The sequence below is a fragment of the Microcaecilia unicolor genome, chromosome 7 (assembly GCF_901765095.1).
Source record: "Microcaecilia unicolor chromosome 7, aMicUni1.1, whole genome shotgun sequence".
Taxonomy (NCBI): domain Eukaryota; kingdom Metazoa; phylum Chordata; class Amphibia; order Gymnophiona; family Siphonopidae; genus Microcaecilia; species Microcaecilia unicolor.
The window spans coordinates 191599172-191622020 of record NC_044037.1 but is presented as its reverse complement, the minus strand read 5'-3'; the positions used below and the strand labels follow the sequence as shown (position 1 = coordinate 191622020).

The 22849-nt window shown below is 42.9% G+C and overlaps 1 protein-coding gene across 1 annotated transcript in view; it reads right to left on the bottom strand.

Annotated features, from left to right (window-relative positions):
• Nucleotides 1-22849, bottom strand: part of ERBB4 (erb-b2 receptor tyrosine kinase 4) — a 1861028-nt gene that overhangs the window by 596007 nt on the left and 1242172 nt on the right. The window contains exon 6 of the mRNA XM_030209189.1: nt 5106-5224. Coding sequence (XP_030065049.1) covers nt 5106-5224 — 119 coding nt within the window. The remainder of the gene's footprint in view (nt 1-5105; nt 5225-22849) is intronic.

The window sequence follows — 22849 nt, the reverse complement described above, 5'->3', positions numbered from 1 at the left end:
TGACTGCATCTCCCAACACAGACAAGGATATTTTCTGAATGTAATGTCTTCATTCGTAGATGCTTTTCTTAAAATCTCTCTCAACATGAGCACTATTAGACAGTGATTGTCTGAGTATAATCACAACCTGCAGTGCCCTATGACAGTTCAGCAGCTCATTCAATGGCAAAAAGTGAGAAATGCAACAGAAAAACATCTGAGCTTCTGCAATATACTTCCATCAATTTAAGTTGTTTTGGTTATTAAATAACTGAAAGTAGTTTTCAACCATACTATCCAGCTTATAATTGAAAAAGAAAAACGCCTATATTGCGACCCAAATCGGGAGATAGACGTTTAGCTCACAAAAACGAATAAAGCGGTATAATCGAAAGCCGAATTTGGACGTTTTCAACTGCACTCCATCGCGGATGCAGACAAAGTTGATGTGGCGTGTCAAAGGCGTGGTGAAGGCGGAACTGGGGCGTGGTTATTGGCCGATCAGAGATAGGCGCCTTTCGCCGATAATGGAAAAAAATATGCGTTTTTAGCGAGAATTTAGGGCACTTTTCCTGGACCCTGTTTTTCCACGAATAGGGCCCCAAAAAGTGCCCTAAACGACCAGATGACCACTGGAGAGAGTTGGGGATGACCTCCCCTGACTCCCCCAGTGGTCACAAACCCCCTCCCACCACAAAAATATGCCGTTTCACAACTTTTTATGTTCACTCTCAAATGTCATACCCACCTCCCTGGCAGCAGTATGCAGGTCACTGGAGCAGTTATTAGGGGGTGCAGTGGACGTCAGGCAGGTAGACCCAGGCCCATCCCCCCCCACCTGTTATACTTGTGCTGGTAAATGGGAGCCCTCCACACCACCCCCCAAACCCACTGTACCCACATGTAGGTGCCCCCCTTCACCCCTTAGGGCTATAGTAATGGTGTAGACTTGTAGGTGGTGGGTTTTGAGGGGGATTTGGGGGGCTCAACACACAAGGGAAGGGTGCTATGCACCTGGGAGCTCTTTTACCTTTTTTTTTTTTTTTTTTTTTGTAAAAGTGCCCCATAGGGTGCCCGGTTGGTGTCCTGGCATGTGAGGGGGACCAGTGCACTACGACTCCTGGCCCCTCCCATGAACAAATGCCTTGGATTTATTCGTTTTTGAGCTGGGCGCTTTCATTTTCCATTATCGCTGAAAAACAAAAACGCCCAGCTCACAAATTGTCGAATAAAACATGGACGTCTATTTTTTCCCAAAATACGGTTCGGTCCGCCCCTTCACAGACCTGTTCTTGGAGATAAACGCCCATGGAGATAGACGTTTTCGTTTGATTATGCCCCTCCACGTGTCTGAAAATTTTAGATTGTTCTTTGGGGGAGTTTTATGGGTGGGGAATCTAGATGGATAAAAGGAAGAGGATCTCTCATAGATGGAAAGAGGGAGGGAGGGAGAATCAGAGATGGAGACAACGTAAGAAAGAATGATTAGGGAATGGAAAATAAGAAGAGAGATTAGAAAAGAAGGGAAGAATAGGGAAGAAAGGGAAAGATTAGCAAACTGAAGAAGCAAAGCTTGGTAATAGGATGAGAAGAAAGAAGAATGATCATATGAAAAGAATAAGGGAGAGAGATTCTAGAATTTTGGAGGGGTACAAAGGGTAAAAAGGAGATTTGGAAATATTGGGGAGATTTAGATAGAGGACAAGGAGGTGTCCCTTCCTTGTTACTCCATCTTTACCTTTTATTTCCCTCTCTCCAACCCCACCATCCATAACACTCCTCCCTTTACCGTCTCACACTCATCCTCTTTATTTTCTATCCAGTCTCTAAGCTGTCCATGCATGCATGCATGCACGCAAACTCACATATGCCCCCATCCAAGTCCCCAAGTACTTCTTTCATATTCACTCCACCTCCAGCTCATCTATAAAACAACCATCCACCCCTTTAGCCAAACATCTGTAGCCCTTTTATTATGGCCCCATCAGCTATTTTACACAACCCCAATCTCCCTTCCACCATAAGACTTTTCTCTCTCCCATGTTGAATGGGCAAGCAGGAGGAGAAAGAGGACAGCAACACATTAGATTGCATCCTCATCCTCTGCCATTTGGGGATTGACTGCTCATTTGAATATGCAGTGGCAACTGAAGCCCAGGTAGTTTAGTTTAGTTTAGTTTAGTTTAGATTCTTAATAGACTACCTTTCATAATACAGCAAAACAGTTCATAAAGATCAAGACCATATACTACAGCAGAGAAACATATGTCAACATGGAATAATACTGGGAGGTGACTTTTTTTAGAAATGGTCAACAGTGACTGATTTAATCAATGAAAATAAAGAAATATTTCACTGTAAGTGAAATATGAGAACCAAATCTCAATATAGAGCCTAGAATGATCCAAAAAATTGTGATTGTTTCTTTCCGTGGAACTAGAATATCAGAGATGATGGGTGCTACAATTGCAAAGTGTTCCTACTTATCTACATAGCTTGCCCAGGGATTTATTTTTAACCTCAGAATCTGAAACCACTTCACAATGACTTATACAAATGCATTCCAGTTGCAAAGATGAGAAGATTAAGTGGGGTTGAATCAAAGAAAGCCATCAGATCGATACCATCAGCAAAAAGGTAACAGTTGATGCCAGAACTCTGACTTAGAATAGATAAGTGGGCATGGAAAAGGTTTAAAAACATAGGTGTAAGGACAAAATCATGGGAGACCCTATAGATAAGTGGGAAAATGTGACAGGGTGAAGTTCAACCTTAAAAGAGAGATGAGCTAAGGAGGAGAAAATCACTTCAAGAAAATTCTATCAATACCTGACTCCTCAAGCCTAAATAGGAGATGTGATTGATCAATTAAAGGGTAATGAATTTGATATACCGCCTTTCAGTGGTACAACCAAAGTGGGTTTCATATTATGTGCTGATATTTTCACTTTCCCTAGTGGACTCACAGTCTAAGTTCTGTACCTGGGGCAATTCAGGGTTAAGTGACTTGCCTAGGGAGCTACAATGGGAATTGAACCTGGTTCCCCAGGTTCTTAATCTACAACACTAGTCATTGGGCTACTCTTCCACTCTATGTCAACCATAGCAGGCATATATAAAAAGACCAGCACAGTGCCTGTATCCCAGCCAAGCAAGTTGAGATTTTGTTAGGCATTGCAGGTCTGATCAAAAATCTGACTAAGGCAATGTAGGGCATTCACTTCCTCAATGCATTTATTCATATAATGCCCCTTTGACTGGGCGTTTCAGGGTCCAGGGTCTGAGTGAGCTGAAGCCCCCACAAACAGCAGACTCCGTCAGACCCTCACTCACTTGGCATGTGATGCCTCAATCTGGGAAAATGTTAGTGGGTGGGATTCCCTCTTCTCCCCTGGGAACCCAAAATTTAAGGTCCAAATCTCTAAGGGAAACAAGGCTGGTAATTAAGACAGGCTGCCTGTGGGGAAACAGCTACTCACCTTTTAATCCAAATGACCACTCTGCAGTCTGCAGCTTAAATTTCAAACAATTTATTCTTCAACTTGAAACCACCTTCCTTGTCACTCTTCCTTTCAGTGCACTTTCTGCATTTTATTTCAAAGCTACTCCCCTTGGGAACCTCCCAGTCACTCCTCCCAGTGCCTCTCCACAGGGACTTATTCTGATAGCAATCCCCAACCTAATAGGGGATTACATTCAATTAAAGTATAGCTGTTTTCTTCACAACCTTGGAGACAATAATGGATGAATCCATGCCCAGCATTTCAATAAAAGTCTTACCTGGCCTCTTTCTAAGAATATGGTACCTTAGCCTTTACCAAGCAGGTGTAAACCAAGATTCACAGATAAGAAGTAGTCCTAAAGCTGGATCCTTGAGCAATGCCATTAGCAAAGAATCCCCAGAAGAAGTAGAAGAGATCATAGTGAGAATTTTTTCCTATCCAACTAGTGAGATTGGAAGATGAACTGTAAATACCTTCCCAAGCTAACCAGCACAACTGAGGCAGCTATGAGACTTACTATTGCCTCAGTAATCTCTTGAGTATGATTTAGAGGAAAAGTCATCTGAATGTTTAGAACCTTTTGAGAGAAAAAAGTAAGCAAAAGGCTTAGCAAAAAGGGAGAGACTCTGGTCTGGAGTCATGCAATTCATAGACTAAAACATTGTTTCAGTCTATTTGAGTGTTGACAGTGAAAGCAAGAATATATTGGGGCAGCGGGAAGCAGTGTCTGGTACCAGGTCAGATAATTTTGCAGAGAATATTGCCTCTGTTGCTGGTAGACAGTACATCAGTAGGAAGTTAGAGGTTGGGGCCAGAGTTAATTGAACTAACAGTACTTCCAAGAAGTTAGGAGATGGCAGACTTAATCTGCACTCCACTGATGTCTTGGAATAAATAACATAGAGGAGGAAGATGTGTTTTGACTGTTGCTACTCTCCCTCCTATGGGAGGGAGTCCTTCCAGGATGGAGGGCGGAGTTAAATGTGCCTAGCTAGACTCTCCCTCCCTGACCTGGCTCAGCTCCAAGTCTCTCATCTGTTGTTATGCAAAGGAATGAGAGTAAATCACTCTAGAATTGATGTACTAAGAGGTTTGCCCATTGAAACAGGAAAAAAAAACTCCTTAGTATATCAGACTATATTTGCTTTACATTTGCCAGAAATTAAAATGGACAATAACACCAAGAATAATAAAACAAATAATTAGCATATAAGGTCTATGGGGAAAAGGCTTCTGCATCACCAAATTTTTATAGAACCATATTCAGGTGCATGCTTAAATATTATTATAGGAAAGAAACTCAATCTGTAAAAAGAACAATAAAAGTTGACTTTAAACTGGTAAAGTGTTCTGCTACACAATAAAAATATTCCCCATATTAGCATATAAATGATTCACAGTTCCTATTTGTAATACTTATAAATGCACCAACAGGTAATACAAGCTGATAGATAATAAAAGCTGAAATGAAAAAAAGTATGAAATCATGAAATTTACAGCTAAAATCGTGAAACATATACTGAAGATAATGCAAGAGTGGAAAGCAGGAGGTTTATTATTAAATCAAAATGTCTGGCAGAAGTGTAGGCGGAAGGCAAGTAATGAGATAACACCCAAACATACAAAGCAATCCGTGTCCTTAGGTCCTGAACAGCCTCCAGCGCACTCCCGGTGGCAGCAATCACTCACATATGACCCGTAGCAACGTCCGTCACACTGCTCGGCACATACAGTCTTCGTTACTGGAAGAGACAGGACAAAAATGAAGAACTGTAGAAAGGAAGACAAGCAAGTTTCATCATTATCAATGACTGTCACAGTCAGGAGTCATCTGTTATACTTGCAAGCAATGCTAAGAGGGGGGCAATTTCTAAAGCCATTTACTCGTAAATCGTGCCTCCAAAAACTCCCCTCCCCGAGGTCTATGGGTGCAGTGGACAATATGTATTCATTTAGTCACATTGAGAGAAGATGTTTTCGGGAACATGATGAAGTTGGGAGAGGAAACGTAAGCATGCAGATTGAGTTTTTAATTCTATGTATGAACTTTTCCAGAATAATTCTACATTAGAAAAAGCAGGTTAACATTTCTATTTGTACTTTGTACCCTCAAAGCAACAGTAAATACAGTACCATGTGCTTTTGGAAGATGGTTGAAAATACATGGATTAAAAGTTCCTATAGGAATTTTTACTGATGTAGATTTGCCTCCTACGTGATTTAAAGCCAGATATGTACTATGCATCTTTCCCATATACAGAAAATGGGGTGAAAAACCCCTCTTAGTACATCCAGTACTGTTCATATTACTGAAGGGGTTTTCCCCCCTTTTCAATCAAACCACGAGTACCCAATAATCTGATGAAGATTTAAATTGAGCATGGTCTGAACATAAGAACATGAGCATAGGAACATAAGCATTGCCATATTGGGACAGACTGAAGGCCCATCAAGCCCAGTATTCTGATTCCACCAGTGGCCAATCCAGGTCACAAGTACCTGGCAAAATCCCAGAATAGTAAAACAGAGTTTATGCTGCTTATCCTAGAATATGCAGTGGATTTTTCCAAGTCCATATTAAATAATGGCTTTTAGGAAATTATCTAAATCTTTTAAAAATCCTGCTAAACTAACTGCTTTTACCACATTCTCTGGCAACGAATTCCAGAGCTTAATTATTCATTGAGTGAAGAAATATTTTCTCCGATTCATTTTAAATTTACTACTTAGTAGCTTCTTTGTGGGCCCCCTAGTCCTAGTATTTTAGGAAAGAGTAAACAAGTGATTCACATCTACCTGTTCCACTCCACTCAGTATTTTATATACCTCTATCATATCTCCCCTCAGCTGTCTCTTCTCCAAGCTGAAGAGCCCTAGCAGCTTTAACCTGTCTTCATAGAGAAGTCGTCCCATCCCCTTTATCATTTTTGTCGCCCTTCTCTGTATCTTTTCTAATTCCACTATATCGGTCGCACCATGAAATGATATAAAGGCATTTTAACATTCTCAGTCTTGTTTTCCATTCCTTTCCCAATAATTCCTAACATTCTATTTGCTTTCTTAATTGCCGCTGCACATTGAGCAGAGGGTTTCAACATATCATCAACAATGACACCTAGATCCTTTTGCTAGATGGTGACTCCTAATGTGGAACTTTGCATCACATAGTTATAGTTCAAGTTCCTCTTTCCCACATGCATCACTTTGCACTTGCTCACTTTAAACATCATCTGCCATTTGGATGCCCAATGTCCAAGTCTTGCAAGGTTCTTTTACAATTTTTCACAATCCTCTTGCAATTTAACAACTTTGAATAACTTTGTGTCTTCAGCAAATTGAATTACCTCATTAGTTATCCCCATTTCTAGATCATTTATAAATATGTTAAAAAGCAGTGGTCCCAGTACAGACCCCTGAGGAACCCCACTTTCTATCCTTCTCAGTTAAGAATACTGATCATTCAATCCTACTCTCTGTTTTCTATCTTTTAACCATGTTTTAATTCACAATAGAACATTGCCTTCTATCCTATGGCTTTCTAATTTCTGTCAAATGCCTTTTGAAAATCCAGATATACAATATCAACCAGCTCACTCTTATCCAAGTCTTGTTGATTTCTTCTTTCTTGTAATAAAATACTCATAATTCCTGAAATAAAGGCTTTGTATGATAAACCTGGAAGCTGCAGCAGACTAGCAAAGAGAAAGTTACTATTGCTGTAGAAAAGGGACAACAGCACAAGCAGTACAACACTGAAGCTTTGAACCAGGGCCTCCATCTTCAGTCTAGGACAGTCAGTGGTGTGCTGGAGCCGGCTCGCATCGGCTCGCAAGAGCCGCTTGTTAAATTTTGACAGCTCTTGCGAGCCGGTTGTTGTACGGGGCGAGCCGGCTCCATGCTTACCTCCCCTCCCGCTCCCATCCTCCCCTGCCGCTCCCATCCGTCCGTTTCAATTACCTGCCTCGAAGCGCCGCATTATCTAAAGCATGCCTGCTGCCCGTCTCCAGCTGCCTGCCTTCCCTGCTTGCTTCTCAGGAGTTCGGCTTGTGCCCTTAGTCCTGCCTTCTGACGTCATTCTGATGTCATTTCCTTTTCCCGCGGCGGGACTAAGGGCGCGAACCGAACTCCTGAGAAGCAAGCAGGGAAGGCAGCTGGAGACGGGCAGCAGGCAGGCCTTAGATAATGCGGCGCTTCGAGGCAGGTAATTGAAACAGATGGATAGGAGTGGCAGGGGAGGATGGGGGGGGCGAAGGACATCGCTACACATGGATGGGAGCGGGAGGGGAGGGAGGAGAATTGCTGGGGAGGGTGGGGGGCGAAGGACATCGCTAGACCTGGATGGGAGTGGGAGGGCAGGGGAGGGAGGAGAACTTCTGGGCATGGATGGGCAGAGGGGGCAGGGGAGAGAAGAGAATTGCTGGGTATGGATGGATAGAGAGGGGCAGGGGAGAGAGGAGAGTTTCAGGACATGGATGGAGGGGAGCGCAAGAGAAATTCTGGACATGGATGGAGGGAAGGGAAGGGAGAGAGAAGAAATGCTGGACATGGAGGGAAGATAGAGGAAGGAGATTAGATGAGGGAAAAGGAAGTGAGGAGAGAAACTGCACATGGATGGAGAAAATAGGCAGAAGCTGGATCCACTGTACAGTCAAGTATGCGGAGGACCAGAAATGAAGAAGAAAGGAGGAAAGAAAAGAAATAAATGGAAAGGAAGCCCTGGAAACGGAGTCAAGGGAACAGACAGAGAGCAGCAGAATCAGATACTGGACCTACATGATCAGAGAAACAAAGTCACCAGACAACAAAGGTAGAAAACATTTTTTTATTTTCATTATAGTGTTTGGAATATGTCCACTTTGAGAATCAGGTGCTGAACGTTAAAAGTTTATGTTTATTTACTTATCTATGGCATTTTATCCCATATTAAACATGAATTAGATTGGAACCTGGGATCATTTAATTTTTTTTTCCTGGAGAGAGTAATGTGTTGGCCGCCCCCCCCCCCCCCCCCGGGTATAGCCAGCTCTGCAATGTTTTTGGGGGGGCGCAGAGGTGGGTGGGGGGCGCCGAGGTGGATGGGGGGGCGCCGAGGTGGACCGGGGAGAGAGCCTATTGTTAAAAATTTACCAGCACACCACTGAGGACAGTCCCCACAAGTCAATCTTGGAGAGGGGGGGGGGAGAGAGAAAGAGAATGCATTGATGGGGGAGGGAAGGAGAGAGACAGAGAGAGAGAGAGAGAGAGAGAACCTTGGGAAATGGGGAATAGAAAGAAAGTGTACATGGGGCATAAAGATGAGACATGTCGGGGGAGGGAGGGGGATTGGGAGAGAGAATTTGTGCCATGGGGGGTGGGAAAGAGAAAGAGAGTGTTTGGAGGATAGAGTGAAGGATTGAAGGAACAGAGACAGAGTGTATGTACATAGGGGAGGGGAGGGGAAGGGGGGGAGAGAGAGCGCCTAGGGAAGAGGAAGGGAAATTGAGAGCATACACTGGCGGAGAAAGGAGTGCCTTGGGGGACAAAGGAAAGAGTGTCTCGGGGAGGGGGAAGGCAAGGAAGAGTGCCTGAGTGGGGTAGTGTTGGAAGATGAGGCAAATTCTGAATCCACAGGAAATATTTTGCACACATCTGCTAGTAAAAAGCACTGCTAAGAATGAATATTACAGAACATTTGTGGTAGAAGAGTTCATCAATGGCAGTTCTCCCTCTTCTCTCATCCTAAGATATTCACAGCTACTTTATCTTCTGGATCGTTGGTTCAAGTCCAACCTGAAAGATGATCTCAGTAAACCTAATTAGGTAGGAATATGTTGCAGTAAATACTGGCTGACTTGTTTCACAAGGTGCAAGGTCACAAACCTTATTCTCATTTTAATTTGTTCCCTGGATGCAGTGACTACACACCACACATGTGGAGTGGCATTTTTGAAAGGAGGTGCAGAGGCAGAGTCAGGATGTGTGGTATTCCCACACTGTTTTACAAAATGCTCTGCCAACAAAATGCTCTGTAAAACAAGAGCAGGGCTGCGCATCCCAACCCCTCCACATCCACAGGGTAGAACAATTTTAGAAAGCTGGATGTGGGGAAAAATGTACTTTTCCTCACCACATAGATGTGGGAGCAGTTTTCTACCATCTCTGCTTCACATTCCCAGCATCAACACGTAGCCTGAAATCATAGCCCTACCTCAATGCCAGCCCCCCACTACCACTCACCAACAGCCTGCAACAACCACCCCTCACCATCACCTGACCACAAAGAGCCTTCAGAAATTTTCCACCATTAAATGAACCCTGACAGCATGCAATAACCCTCCCCACTATCATCCACCCCTCAACAGCTTACAACAACCTCTCCCCCCACATCACCTGATCCCTGACTGCCTTCAGCTAAGTCAACCCCCCCCCTCCCACCCCCAGGAAGTCCCCATATTTGGGTATGGGTCTGACATGCATTAGCCTTCCCAGGCACCTCTCCACCTGGGCCCCAAGGAACTCTAGTGGTAATATTACAGTATTACCACTAGAGATCAGGCTTTCATATATGGGAAAATGCCCATATATGGAAGCATGACTTCTAGTGGTAATACCACAATATTACCACTAGTGGTTTCAGTGGCTATTTTGGAAACAGGCAGCTATGAAGCAGTAGCGAGTGGGCATTGCTCCTACTTCACAAGGCACCAGGAACCCCCATTAAACACAGGGACTGGATCAGGAGGTGGGAGGGGTTGTTGAAGACTATCAGGAAAAGTTGGGGGCTGGCATCAAGGTATGGCTGTGATGGGGGAGGGAATGGCCTGGTTCATGGGACTTATGTTATTGGGAATTAGTGCTGCCCCTACAGCAGGCACTTAGTCATGCCTTGGAGAAGGTCTAAATCCCAAGGTCCAGGTTTCCCACTGCAGAAGTTGATTCCCTATGTGAAATAGGGAATGTACATCTGTATGTCATTCCACCTAGCCCACTTCTCCCAGCCATCCCCACACCCACAGCAACGTGGTCAAGTTTTCCCATTAATCTCACTCTGTGAGTGAGCTCTGTTATACGTTTTCACTCTTATTTTAATTTAGTGTTCCTTTTACTAATCCATGGTAGTGATTCCTGACATGGCAAATGCGACGAAGCCCGTTCAATTCCTAGGGGCTTTGTCGCATTTGCTGTGTAGGAATCACTACTATGGCTTAGTAAAAGGAGCCATTAGCTTACTTACTTGAAGTAAGTGTCTGATTGCATTCATTCCTGGAATGTATCAACAATATCATAGTACTGTAACTTTTTTCATATAGTTAAAAGTCACTTTTTAAAAGAGTATTTTTATGTATATGGATTTTTAATCTCTGAGTTATGTTTACCTGTTATGATTTTATCTTTTATATGCTGTATTTATTATATTGTTTTCCAATAGATTTTTATAGTTATGTTATTTAATTTATAGTAAGACCCCTGATGCAGCCCTTTCATGGGTGAAACGAGGCCACGTCGGGCACTCTTTTATTTATAAAGTATTGTGGTTAATAAAGACTTAGAGCCTCTTTTATCAAGCCATGCTAGTGGTTCCCGCGTGGCAATGTCGACAGAGCCCATTCAAAGCAAATGGGCTTTGTCGGCATGACTGCACTGGGGAGCTCTAGTGCGGTTTGATAAAAGAGACCCTTAACTAAACCTTTTCAGTTGCTGGTCACCTCGTCTATTGCTTTCTGTTTTGAAATGACATTTAAATGTCTTGGTCTCTCCAGAAATTTAGATCCATGAATGCTTCTAAAATTACCACCTTTGATATTCAAAACAACTTTTAATACAAAGACTCACTTTCTATTTTTTTTTCCTTTCAGTGAATTTTGCTTTGGGTTGACAACCATAACAGCAGGATATGCTTGAGTTTTTGTTGTTGTTGATTTTAATGTAGACTGAGCTTTGCTCCAGAAACATGAGCAATTAATCAGTCTTCTTTCAATGTTTCCTTTAATTTTACATTATGTCAGGAAACTGTAAATCTAAAAAAGAGGAAAAAATGGAAGGGAGCAGAAATCAATAGAATAGTGTTATGGACATGTGAACTTATTAGTGAAATACAAGGATTTTAATTAAAGATGTAGGTTTGCAGAGAAAGTGTTACATTAACCTCATTGGTCCGGACTGCTGCCTCAGCTCTTTCACTTCTTCTCTCTCTTTGTCCCCACTCCTGTTTGCTTTTTCCTGCTCTAATTGGATATTTACTGCACCAGACTCTCCTCTTTCAGTCTTCTGGCAAGATGGAGACTGTATTGTAAATACAATTATGTTAGGATCATGTTGCCTTTTAGAATACATGGATTTATTTAAGTTAGTGTACAAAATCAGATGTGCTAAATTTTGTGCTGACATCTGTTCTTTTTAGCGAATTTCTTGTCGTGGAAACTCATCCAGTTAGAAAGCCAAATTAAAAGGGCATTACTAGGTTATACACAAAAGCAGGTTCAATAATAACATTTATCCATGTCATGCGTCCCTTAACACCTGAGTCTGATTTATCAAATTTTAGAATTCCTCTTATCCTATGTTACAGTTACAGTTTATTAAATTTGCTACACCACTTGGCTCTCTACTACAGAGACATCACAGCAGTGTACAAGATTAAAAGAAACACATAAAACAATCTGGGGTCTAGCCCACAGATAAATTACCTGCTTTTTGCACTCCGTAATTACGAGTAGTGAGAAACCCTGTGAACCAGCTTAAAACGTTCTCACCTATCCCTATGTCACTCAACCAGGTCAAATGCAGCGGACAGGTCGAATAGAACTAGAATTGCATTTTGACCACTGCTAAGCAATACTGTACTGAGGGAAATAATGGAAGCTATCACCGTTTCTGTATTATTAGCAATTGGGTGATAATTGCTAGCTGCTTGCAAATCGCCACTGGGATTTTTCAAAATTGATGTAAGTGTAATCTCCCCCCCCCCCCCCCCCATTGCGATAGAAATTTTACTGTTAGATAAACAGTCATTAACCCAGAAAGTCAATGCCAACAAAAAGGTGTCATTGGCAGAATTCATTAAATATGCCGGACATGGGTCTAGGCTACAATTAGATTTGGCGAACATACATAACATTCAGTATCAAACCATTTGTCAGATTTGCGAACTCTTCTAAATTTGGTTTTAAATGGTGATATATCATCTAAAATATTATCAATCTTAATATGCCAATTTAAAAATAAATCATGAATGGATGATACCTTCAACACTTCTAATTTCTCCCAAAATTTAATAGGATCAATTTTTCTTCTTGTATGCACAACAATTCTTTCCTCCTTTCTTTTAGATTTAGATTCCTAAATAGCACTGGTCCCAGTACAAATCCCTGTGACACTCCACTATTCACCCTCCTCCATTGAGAAAAATGGCCATTTAACCCTACCCGCTTTTTTCTGTCCAATTACCAATTCCTAATGCATTGAAGGACATGGCCCCTATCACATGACTTTTTAATTTTCTCAGGAGTCTCTCTTAAGTAACTTTGTGAAAAGCTTTCTGAAAATCCAGATAAACTACATCAACCAGCTCACATTTATCCACATGTTTATTAATGCCTTCAAAGAAATGAAGCAAATTGGTGAGGTAAGACTTCCCTTGACCGAACCCATGCTAACACTGTCCCATTAAATCATGTTTGTCCATGTGTTCTGTAATATATATTTCCACTATTTTCCCCAGCACTGAAGTCAGGTTTACCGATCTGTAATTTCCTGGATCACCTCTGGAACCCTTTTTAAAAATTGGTGTTACATTGGCCACCCTCCATGATTTTAATGACAAGTTACAGATCACTAACAACAGATCAGCAATTTCATGTTTGAGTTCTCTCAGTACCCTGGGGTGTATACCATCTGGCCCAATGCTCCTGGGCAGTGAAATAAGCTCAGCTAAAAGTTGGTTTTATTTTACCATGATTTTTGGCCCTTAATGTGACTTGAGTTAGGTTATTTGAATAGTAATGAGATGCAAAACATATATTTGCATGTTTTGTAACTCATTACCAATTCTCCTGTAGTGACTTAAATATCACAGCTGTATTTTTAGGACCATTTAAGTCACATTAAGGGCCAAATAATGTGACTTAAGGCCCTAATGCTGCTTGTTGAATTCCCCCCTAAACCCTTATAAAAGATAACATAGGGTGTAAGTGGAGGTGAAACATTCAGACAGATAAGGCAGAGTAACAGGAAGATAAAGGTATGTAGCTTATGGAAAACTTGTTTATGGAGTCAGAAAAGTCATTTACTTGGATTAGGAAAAACAGTAAAACAATCTCATTTTTTAATATTATTTTTCCTAGTTGCTAGGATTGTCATACAAGGATACAAGATGAATGGTTTGCCTGTGTATTCCTTAATACATATTTTTAGTCATTTACTATGTTGGACTCCTTCCACCTTGTGTCGTTTGGCATCCTTTTTTGGCTTCTATACCAATCAAAAGATATCGCCTGTGGCATTCTCGCTGCATGTTTTACATACTCACAATAAAGAATGAGCAACATGAGTGAAAAAGATAAGATAAATTCTGCCATTTCAATCGGCCTAACCTAAATTCATGCCAACCCAATTACTTCTAGGACATATTCCTTTAGAAAAATAATACTCTCAATGTCATATCTATTGGAAATTTGGATTAAAATAAATTCTCAAAAATGAGGATAAGTTTAATGTGTGAATATAGCACTATTATGTTTTGCTTTTTTCTTACAGTGAGTATATTAAGGATCTGATGCTGAAATACCAAAATGACTTACAGACCAGCAAGATAAAAGTCTAACTGGGCAATGCATTTTCATCTAGGCAGGCCACTGAGGTACATGCAAGGCATTTTTTATATGTCCGATTCAGATTTTGGATGTTTTGCGCTAAACCTCCCAAATCCAAATAGCAAATGTAACCGCTTTCGAAAAGCAAAACGTCTTATCTTTTTTTTTTTTTTTTCAAAAATACCATTTGTAACAAAGTTTTGTGCTCTGTGTGTTTATCTTTTCAGGCCATTTATGAAAAAGAACCCATACAAGTGAAAAACGTAGACAATCATGCCATTGGGATGTAGGAGGGGCCAGTATTTTTAGCAGACTGGTCCCCTAGACATCCCAGGAGAGTACTGGAGCACCTTAGGGGGCACTGCTGTGGACTTCATATAAATGCTCCTATGTACATATCAGGGGCGTAGCCAGACAACAGATTTTGGGTGGGCCTAGGCAAGAGGTGGGTGGGCACCAAGTGTTCTCCCCCCCCCCCCCCCAACTACCAAAAAAATATCTCAGCTGGCGGGAAAATGCTTCTTTCCACCTTGGCAGCCTGCAGCAGGTATGCGCTCAAAACTGAGCAGGCTCAGGTGCCAGTATCATGGAAAGTAGTGTTTTCGTTACCATCAGGGGGAAGTCTTCAGCTGGCCGAGCTTGGGATCCCCACCAGCTACCACTAAACGTGTGGTACTGTTGGGTGGGCCTGAGCCCTAAATGGGTGGGGCCCGGCCCACCCAGGCCCACCTGTGGCTACACCACTGGTACATATCTCACCACTGCTCCCTTATCTTGTCTGCTCGCCTGGACTACTGCAACTTACTCCTCACCGGCCCTCCCACTTAGCCATCTATCCCCCCTTCAGTCTGTTCAGAACTCTGCTGCACGTCTCATATTCCGCCAGAACCGATATACTCATATCACCCCTCTCCTCAGGTCACTTCACTGGCTTCCGATCAGATACCGCATTCAATTCAAGCTTCTCCTTCTTACCTACAAATGCACTCAGTCTGCTGCCCCTCACTACCTCTCTACCCTCATCTCCCCTTACGTTCCCGCCCGTAACCTCCGTTCACAGGATAAATCCCTCCTCTCAGTACCCTTCTCCACCACCGCCAACTCCAGGCTCCGCTCATTCTGCCTCGCCTCACCCTATGCTTGGAACAACCTTCCTGAACCCTTACGCCAAGCCCCCTCCCTGCCCGTCTTCAAGTCTTTGCTTAAAGCCCACCTCTTCAATGCTGCGTTCGGCACCTAACCCTTACCGTTCAGTGAATCCAGAATGCCCCAATTTGACTGCCCCTATCGGACCGACCGTTCACTTGTCTATTAGATTGTAAGCTCTTTGAGCAGGGACTGTCTCTCTTTGTTAAATTGTACAGCGCTGCGTAACCCTAGTAGCGCTCTAGAAATGTTAAGTAGTAGTAGTAGTAGTAGTGCTGATTACTCCAAAACCCACTACCCCCAACTGTACTTATGGGTGAAGGGGGCACCTACATGTGGGTACAGTGGGTTTATGGTAAGTGTTGGAGGGCTCACAGTTTCCACCACAAGTGTAACAGATAGGAGGAAGTATGAGCCTGGGTCCATCTATCTACAGTGCACTGCACCCACCACTACTCCAGGGACCTACTTGCTGCTCAAATGGATTTGAGTTTAACATTAGGGCCGGTGCAACCTGGTAAGTGGGGTAAGTACCGTAGGGGGGTGGCACCAGCCTTCAAGGGCACCACCGTACCGGACACGAGTTAGTCCTGTGACCTGTTCTTCTGCTATCACTGAAAGATGCCCAGTGAGTTTGCTGACACCCCGCCTACCACAGGTCCTTCTCCTCAATCTCCCAATCCCTTCTCCCTTCTTCAATCTCCTGCCTTCGCCCGCCTCCTCCTGTGTGTACTTCTTGTGAGCCAGTTTCCACCACAGGAGGAGGGAACACGGGTCACTCACGCAGCACAGCAGCCAGCAGGAAGGAGTTGGACCTGGAGTGGTGCCTGTTTAATGCGGTAAACGTGCCCGGGTGGCTGGACCAGTTAAAGCTTAAAGGTATGTAATTGGCCGTATAATTATATTTTAAACATGGGGGGGGGGGGGGGGTTGAAGTGGGGAGCAGACAGTCAGGCTGTGTTCAGGTTTGAAGCAGTTGCGGTGATGGCGACGATGAGGGGGGAGGTGGGGTGGATGGCGGTGGTGGCGACGGGGAGGAAAAAATAAATGTGATTCCATGTGCCCCAATGAAAGAAGACTTTAAATTTTCTTCCATTAATTTAAATGCCGCATGCGGGTTTGAAACGGGGGGGGGGGGGGGGGGGGGGGGCTGTGGTGGCGACAAGGGGAGGGGGGGTGAAAATGTGATTCCATGTCATGTGCCCCAATGAAAAGAGAGTTTACATTTGCTTTCATTTAATTTCAATATATTCCATCATCTTTATAACACCAGGCTTCCCAAGGCAGAGTACAACAGTTAAGATGAACCCATCAGGAAGCAGGATATCCTTACTGAAATTTCCTCTGATGGCAATCTTATGTTCCACTAAACGTACATATAACCAACAAGATATTTGTCCCACATAAAGCTTACATAAACATCAGTTATATGTACGTTTAGTGGATCATAAAAGTGCCATCAAGACTCATAAGAGCATTTCACCTTTAGCAAACCATTGTGTTGAATACCATCATGCATTTGAAACATTACGTTGTGTGGTACTTCAGCAGATCACACTATCTACAAGAGGCAGTGACAGACATCGCCTACTACTATGGAAAGAGCAACAGTGGATCTTCAGATTGAATTCTTTAACTCCTTATGGCTTAAATTCTAAATTAGAATGGTGTCATTTTTTCTGGGGTTTTTTTTGTTTGTTTTTTCTGCTTTTCCTTGGTTTTTGGATTTTCAGTATTTGATTAGTCCCATTTTTCAGCTGACACCCTCTATAATTGGCTGTACCTTCTGTTTGAGCACCCCCAATGTTGTGCAAACCCCTTCATTGCGTTGGAGGGGGAGGGGGATTTGTAGTATGGAGTGTTGCCAGGGTTTGGATTTCTGCCAGGTACTTGTGGCCTGGCTTGTCCACTGTTTGGAAAACAGGAAACTGGGCTAGATGGACCATTGGTCTGACAACAGTATGGCTACTCTTATGTTCTTATCATTTTTTTCTATAAAGAGGGAGTGCCATTTTTTCAGTAACACCTCTGCAAATGTCGTCCGCTTTGTGAACGGAGTTAAAGTAAGCAATATTGATGAAAGTTAATCTTTACAGATTTTGAAGTACAAGGTGCTGTATTTTTTCTCTTTTTCTTTTTTATAGATTCTTTGACCGGCTGACCCTGAAGCAGCTAATGAAACGCTGGCCACCGTTGGTCAAGGTCTGATCTATGGAACAGCTAGAAGAAAGAGACTAGGTAGCTAAGTATTCAGCGCTGTTTTGAGGCGTTTATTTGTTGAATTTCACAATTTGCTATAAGCTTTCTCAGGGAGGTTTTCTGCAAATGATGAAGAAGTCCTGCTCCTTTAGTTATTAACTAAGAGCTTCTTGAGGCTTTTTTCTCCCTTTTATCAATTTTTCTTACTGCTTACTAATTACGAGTTAAGGAATCCTTTTTTTTTTATTTTTATGGTTATATATTGTTTGGATTCTTTTCCCCATTTATTGTATAGTTCATGCACTAATGTTGCCAATAGCACGTGGCCATAAAAAAATTAGCATGTGAGCCCTTACCGACACCAAGGGATCATTTTACTGATGTGCGCTAACAGATTTACTAAGGTGTGCTATAGGCGTGTAAGAGTGGTTGACACGTGTTAAACGCTAATGCGCCCACAGAAATGTATAGGCATGTTAGCATTTAACGTGCCTTAACTTTAAAGGCATGTTAAAAACGCTAATGGACCTTAATAAACATACCCCTTAGTGCACAGTAATGATTAGCATGCGCTACATGATAAGGTACCCAAAGGAATATAATAGCCATCTTATCATTTAGCATGCACTAAATCCATTAGTGAACCTTATTAAAAGGCCCCCTATTTTGTAGACAGTAAGGGCTCATGAGCTAATCCTTTGCTAATCAGTTAGCGTGCAGTAATGTTCTGAGAGAAGAGGACATTTCTCTGGTAAGTGAACACTATTTTGCTTTGTGCTTTGGGAACTTAAAGATTGGGGTTTAAAGGAGGAATTGTAGGTTAGTAATAGGCAAAATAAAAATATAAAAAAAGCAAATTTTATCAACTAATCTCCATAGTCTTTCCCCCTTAGTTTTAAAAACTTTGTACCACAGCATTAACAGATAGACTCTAGCAGGCACTGCAGGATCTAGTTTAGTCTTCCCACCCACCCTCCCCAACAGCCGCCCACCCCTAGGACAACTCTTCAATTATAGTCAGTTATTGTAATTAGGGTAACAAGCAAGGAGTGCTCTTACAGAGTTTTATAGACATTTCATTAACATCTAAGAAGAAAACACTAAATAAATCATACAATATACAAGGAGGCATATTTTCAAAGCACTTAGCCTTCCAAAGTTCCATAGGTTTCTATGGAACTTTGGAAGGCTAAGTGCTTTGAAAATATGCCTCTATATAAACTAAAAGACATTTTTATATTAGGCTAATATCCTTAATACTGTAGCAAGTTTTAAATTATTGAAAAACTCAAAAACACTAAGATGGAGTCAGCAGTCCAGCAGCGAGAGGGGTGCTATCCAGTCTTTTGCATTGAATGTCACATGTATGATTATCTCCCAGTTGGTGAGATGTCATATGTGTGTGCCCGATGCAAAGAGCTCCTAGCTCTCAGAGAACGTGTCCGTTGTCTTGAGGCTAGAGTAGTAGACTTGGTGGAGCTGAGGGAGACAGAGAGGTACATTAAGGAGACCTACAGGGATGTTGTAGAGAAGTCTCACCTCCAGTCTGGTAGCCCCTGTGCTACCTTGGAGGAGGGAGGTCTCCTAGAAGGAGAGCATCACCTGGTGAAGTAGGAAGTACTCCTGTAGCCAGCACCTGCTCACCAGGGGATGTACTATCCTCTCGCACCGAGGATATGTCTCCAAGTGCTGCCCAGGGGGGAAGGGTTAGGACAGCTGTTGTAGTTGATGATTCGATCATTAGGCATATAGATAGCTGGGTGGCTGGTGGACATTAGGATCGCCTGGTGACTTGCCTGCCTGGTGCGAAGGTGGTGGACCTCAGGCGTCACCTAGATAGGATTTTAGATAGTGCTGGGGAGGAGCCGGCTATCTTGGTACATGTGGGTACCAATGACATAGGAAAATATGGGAGAGAGGTTCTGGAAGCCAAATTTAGACTCTTAGGTAGAAAGCTCAAATCCAGAACCTCTAGGGTTCTGTTCCATGTGCAAGGCCCAAGAGACAGGCAGAGCTCCGGAGTCTCAATGCGTGGTTGAGATGATGGTGCAGGGAGGAGAGTTTTAGATTTGTTAGGAACTGGGCAACATTCTGGGGAAGGGGGAGCCTATTCCGAAAGGATGGGCTCCACCTTAACCAGGGTGGGACCAGGCTGCTGGCATCAGCATTTGAAAAGGAGATAGAGCAGCTTTTAAACTAGAAACAGGGGGAAGGCCGACAGTCGCTCAAAAGTGCATGGTTCGGGATAAGGTTTCAAAGATATCACCAAAACAGGGAAGATAGGGTATCCTGATAGTGAGGTTGCAAAAGAGACCATAGTAGATCAGGTATCCTTAAATAAAAATAAAAATCAGACAAAAGATTGCAAATTAATACTGTAAAGTGCTAAGCATGATGTAAATAGGACCAACAAACATAGTTTGAAATGTCTATATGCGAATGCCAGGAGCCTAAGAAATAAGATGGGAGAGTTAGAATATATTGCACTAAATGAAAAAATAGATATAATAGGCATCTCTGAGACCTGGTAGAAGGAGGATAACCAGTGGGACACTGTCATACCGGGGTACAAATTATATCGTAGTGATAGGGTGGATCGAATTGGTGGATGGGGTAGCACTGTATATTAATCAGAGCCTTGAATCAAATAGATTGAAAATTCTGCAGGAAACAAAACACTTCTTGGAATCACTGTGGATTGAAATTCCATATGTAAAGGGGAAAAGGATAGTGATAGGAGTGTACTACTGTCCGCCTGGCCAGGATGAACAGACGGATGCAGAAATGTTAAAGGAAATTAGGGACGCAAATAACCTGGGCAATACACTAATAATAGGTGATTTCAATTAACCCAATATTGACTGGGTAAATGTAACATCGGGGCACGCTAGGGAGGTAAAGTTCCTTGAAGAAATCAAGGACTGCTTTATGGAGCAGCTGGTACAGGAGCCGACGAGAGAAGGAAAAATTCTAGTCCTTAGTGAAGTGTATGATCTGGTGCGGGAGGTAATGGTACTGGGGCCGCTTGATAACAGTGATCATAATATGATCGGATTTGATATTAGCTTTGAAGTAAGTATTCACAGGAAATCAAATAAGTTAGTGTTTAACTTTAAAAAAAGAGACTATGATAAAATGAGAAGAACGGTGAAAAAAAAATTAGAGGGGCAGCTGCGAGGGTCAAAAATTTACATCAGGCATAGATGCTGTTCAAAAACACCATCCTGGAAGCCCAGGCCAAATATATTCTGCATATTAGAAAAGGAGGACGGAAGACCAAACGACAGCCAGCATGGTTAAAAAGTGAGGTGAAGGAAGTTATTAGAGCTAAAAGAAAATCCTTCAGAAAATGGAAGAAGGAACCAACTGAAAATAATAAGAAACAGCATAAGGAATGTCAAGTCGAAAGCAAAGTGCTGATAAGGAAGGCTAAGTGGGACTTCAAAAAACAGATTGCGTTGGAGGCAAAAACACATAGTAAAAGTTTTTAGGTATATTAAAAGCAGAAAGCTGGCAAAAGAATCAGTTGGACTGCTAGATGATCGAGGAGTAAAAGGGGCGATCACAGAAGACAAAGCCGTAGCGGAGAGATTAAATGAATTTTTTGCTTCGGTCTTCACCAAGGAAGATTTGGGTGGGATGCCGGTCCCAGAAATGGTATTCAAAGCTGACGAGTCGGAGAAACCTAATGAATTCTCTGTAAACCTGGAGGATGTAATGGGGCAGTTCTACAAACTAAAGAGTAGCAAATCTCCTGGACCAGATGGTATTCATCCCAGAGTACCGATACAACTGAAAAATTAGCTTGTGGAGTTATTGTTAGTAATATGTAATTTATCTTTAAAATCGAGCATGGTTCCGGAAGATTAGAGGCTGGCCAATGTAAGGCCGATTTTTAAAAAAGGTTCCAGAGAAGATCCGGGAAATTATAGACAGGTGAGTCTGACGTCGGTGCTGGGCAAAATGGTAGAGACTATTATAAAGAACAAAATTACAGAGCATATTCAAAAGCATGGATTAATGGGAAAGGGAAATGGGACTTGATATACTGCCTTTCTGAGGTTTTTGCAACTACATTCAAAGCGATTTACATATATTCAGGTACTTATTTTCTACCAGGGGCAATGGAGGGTTAAGTGACTTGCCCAGAGTCACAAGGAGCTGCAGTGGGAATCAAACTCAGTTCCCAGGATCAAAGTCCACTGCACTAACCACTAGTCTATTCCTAATGAGACATGCAGGCTTATTTTTGAAAGAGAAGGGCGCCCATCTTCCGACACAAATCAGGAGCTGGGCGTCCTTCTCTCAGGGTCGCCCAAATCGGCATAATTGAAAGCCAATTTTGGGCATCCTCAACTGCTTCCAGTCGTGGGGACGACCAAAGTTCATGGAGGGGCTGTCGGCACCGTAGCGAAGGTGGGGCTGGGGCATGATTAAGAGATGGGCGTCCTCGGCCGATAATGGAAAAAAGAAGGGCGTCCCTGACGAGCACTTGGGCGACTTTACTTGGTCCATTTTTTCTTGCGACCAAGTCGTGAAAAGGTGCCCAAACTGACCAGATGACCACCGTAGGGAATCGGGGATGACCTCCCCTTAGTCCCTCAGTGATCACCAACCCCCTCCCACCCTAAAAAAAAAAAAAACTTAAAAACGTTTTTTGCCAGCCTCTATGCCAGCTCAAATGTCATACCCAGCTCCCTGACAGTAGTATGCAGGTCCCTGGAGCAGTTTTAGTGGGTGCAGTGCACTTCAGCCAGGCGGACCTAGGCCCATGCCCCCCTATATCAAGTCCCATTTCCCCCCTTTCCCCCTACCTGTTACATTTGTGGTGGTAAATGTGAGCCCTCCAAAACCCACCCAAAACCCACTGTACCCACATGTAGGTGCCCCTTCACCCCTTAGGGCTATGGTAGTGGTGTACAGCTGTGGAGAGTGGGTTTTGGGTGGCTCAGCACACAAGGTAAGGGAGCTATGCACCTGGGAGCAATTTGTGAAGTCCACTGCAGTGCCCCCTAGTGTGCCAGGTTGGTGTCCAGGCATGTGAGGGGGACCAGTGCACTACGAATTCTGGCTCCTCCAACGACCAAAGGGCTTGGATTTGGTCGTTTTTGAGATGGGCGTCTTCGGTTTCCATTATGGCCGAAAACCTGGGATGACCATCTCTAAGGTCGACCATCTCAACATTTAGGTTCACCATCTCTAAGGTCGACCTAAATGTTGAGATTTAGGTGC